Below are 2,256 nucleotides of genomic sequence, written 5' to 3'. Positions count from 1 at the left end.
GAGACCCTGTCTCTAAAAATTGCCTGGCATTGTGGTGGGCGCCTATAGTCGCAGCTAGCTGTGAGGCTGAGGCTAGAAAATCTCTTGAACCCAAGAGTTTGAGGTTGCTGTGAGCTTTGACAACACAGCACTCTACTGAGGGTGACAAAGAGAGACTGTCTCAAAAATATTTTTTTTATTTACTGTTTTTTTTTAAATTTTGAGACGGAGTTTCAGTATGTTGCCCTTGGTAGAGTGCCATGGTGTCACAGGTCACAGCAACGTCAAACTTCTGGGCTCAAGTGAGTCTCTTGCCTCAGCCTCCCAAGTAGCTGGAACTACAGGCGTCTGCCACAATGCCTGGCTATTTTTTGGTTGTAGTTGGCCTGGGCTGGATTTGAACCTGCCAGCTCTAGCGTATGTGGCTGGCGCCCTAGCTGCTGAGCTATGGGCTCCGAGCCTTTATTTACTTGTTTTTGAGACAGAGTCTCACTTTGTTGCCTTGGGTAATGTTGTGGTGTCATAACTCATAGTAACCTCAAACTCTTGGGCTTAAGAGATTTTGTTTCAGCCTCCTGAGCGGCTGGGACTATAGGTCCCCACCACAATGCCTCGCTATTTTTTCTGTTTTTAGTAGAGATGGGGTCTCTCTCTTGCACAGGTTAGTCTCAAACTCCTGACCTTAATCCACCTGCCTTGGTCTCCCAGAGTGTTAGTATTACAGGTGTGAGCCACTGGTCCTGGCCGAAGAAGACATTTTCTTCAGAATAATCCAGGGGTGGGGGAAGTGGATAGGAGTATAGATGGGTCAGGATTGGAGCTAGATGATGAGGACATGGGGGCCTCATTATGTTATTCAGTCCACTTTTGTGTATGTTTGAAATTATCTAATGTGAAAAATGAAGGGAAAAAGCCAAGTACGATCACATCCTTCTGCCTGAGTTTTCAGTGAGTACCCAGGCTTCAGTTCAAACTCTTATGGCCTTACTTGGGTTTTTTTTGCCTTGTGGTAACACTGTGTTCAACCTCAGTTTTTGCCATTCATCTTTTCATACTGTGTCCAACTATATTGAGTTTGCAGTTACCAGAATTAACAATACTACTTCACGTCTCTGTGCCGTTCCCCAGGCTGGAATGCACTCCTTGCTTTTGTCTTTGGTCTAGCCTTTCCAAAACTAAGTCAGGTATTTTACTCTCCAGAAAGCCTCCCTGAGGTAAATGGAAGTACATTGTATTCTCATTTTGTAAGGTAATTATCTGTCTCCCTGTCCTAGATTCTCAGCTTCTTGAGGACATGTGCTGCTATATTACTGCAAGTGCTTGGCATTCAATTAATGAATGTTGAATAGATGCTTATTTAATGAGTGTTGAATAAATGCGTATCTGTCTTTAAATTCTTAGCACCCAAGGCTGGCTTTGTGGTGGGCTCCTGTAGTCCTCTCAGGGAGGCTGAAGCAGGAGGATTACTTGAGCCTAGATGTTTGAGGTTGCTGTGACTTGTTGGCTGGTGCCTATACTCCCACTACTGTGGGAGGCTGAGGCGGGAGGATACCTTGAGCTCAGGAGTTTGAGACCAACCTGAGTTAAGAGTGAAATCCCATCTCTACTAAAAATAGAAAAATGAGCTAAGCATTGTAGCAGTACTACTGGAGGCTCAGGCAGGAGTCTTAGGAAGAGGGATTGCTTGAGCCCAGGTTTGAAGTTACTGTGAGCTAGGCTGATGGCACAGGCACTCTAGCCTAGAGCAACAGACCGAGACTGTCTCAAGAAAAAAAAAAATTAATTGAATGAATGTTGTTAAATATGAATACTGTTTTTGCTTGGTGGTGTAGGTATAGGAAGCTGTGCTCCCCACAACCTTGCGGTAGAAATGATAGTTTGTGGTAGAATTGACTGGTAAAGGCTCAGGAAGCCCTGGGGAACCATCTGAATTATTTTCGCCCAGCTTTTGTTTGTTCTCTACAGGCATGGGTTAAAATTGGAGCCTCTTTCCCAGCCAGAAGCCAAACACCACCATGTGGTTGCTAACTGCTCTTCATTTACCTATTGATGCCTCCCAGAAAAAAACGCCCCCAGCGTTCCCAGAAAACCCAGCTGCTATTCCGTCAACAACCACTGGAGGGCACCAAACACCGCTATGAATCGCCACAGCGTCCTTTAACTCTCACTCGACAGGTGCCTAGCAAGCCGATAGACCAGAGCACCATCACTTCTTGGGTAGGCCCACGGGATTCTTCCTTTGACTTTTACTGTTAGACTTTTTTTTTTTTTTTTTTT

At 45.1% G+C, this 2,256-nt stretch overlaps 1 protein-coding gene across 2 annotated transcripts in view; it reads left to right on the top strand.

The window, feature by feature from the left end:
- RHNO1 (RAD9-HUS1-RAD1 interacting nuclear orphan 1) overlaps window positions 1–2,256 on the top strand; it is an 8,731-nt gene that overhangs the window by 3,333 nt on the left and 3,142 nt on the right. Inside the window, exon 2 of one of the 2 annotated variants that reach the window (XM_023517101.1) lies at window positions 1,945–2,154. In XM_023517101.1, coding sequence (XP_023372869.1) covers window positions 2,029–2,154 — 126 coding nt within the window. In that variant the 5' untranslated portion in view covers window positions 1,945–2,028. Of the gene's footprint in view, window positions 1–1,944; window positions 2,197–2,256 lie in introns of both variants that reach the window. The other variant, XM_003796434.3, reaches the window with a different exon arrangement.

Source organism: Otolemur garnettii, unplaced genomic scaffold (genome assembly GCF_000181295.1).
Source record: "Otolemur garnettii isolate 467f Iridium unplaced genomic scaffold, OtoGar3 scaffold00104, whole genome shotgun sequence".
NCBI classification, from domain to species: Eukaryota; Metazoa; Chordata; class Mammalia; order Primates; family Galagidae; genus Otolemur; species Otolemur garnettii.
The sequence above is the reverse complement of the archived record's forward strand: the minus strand, read 5'-3'. Positions and strand labels throughout refer to the sequence as shown.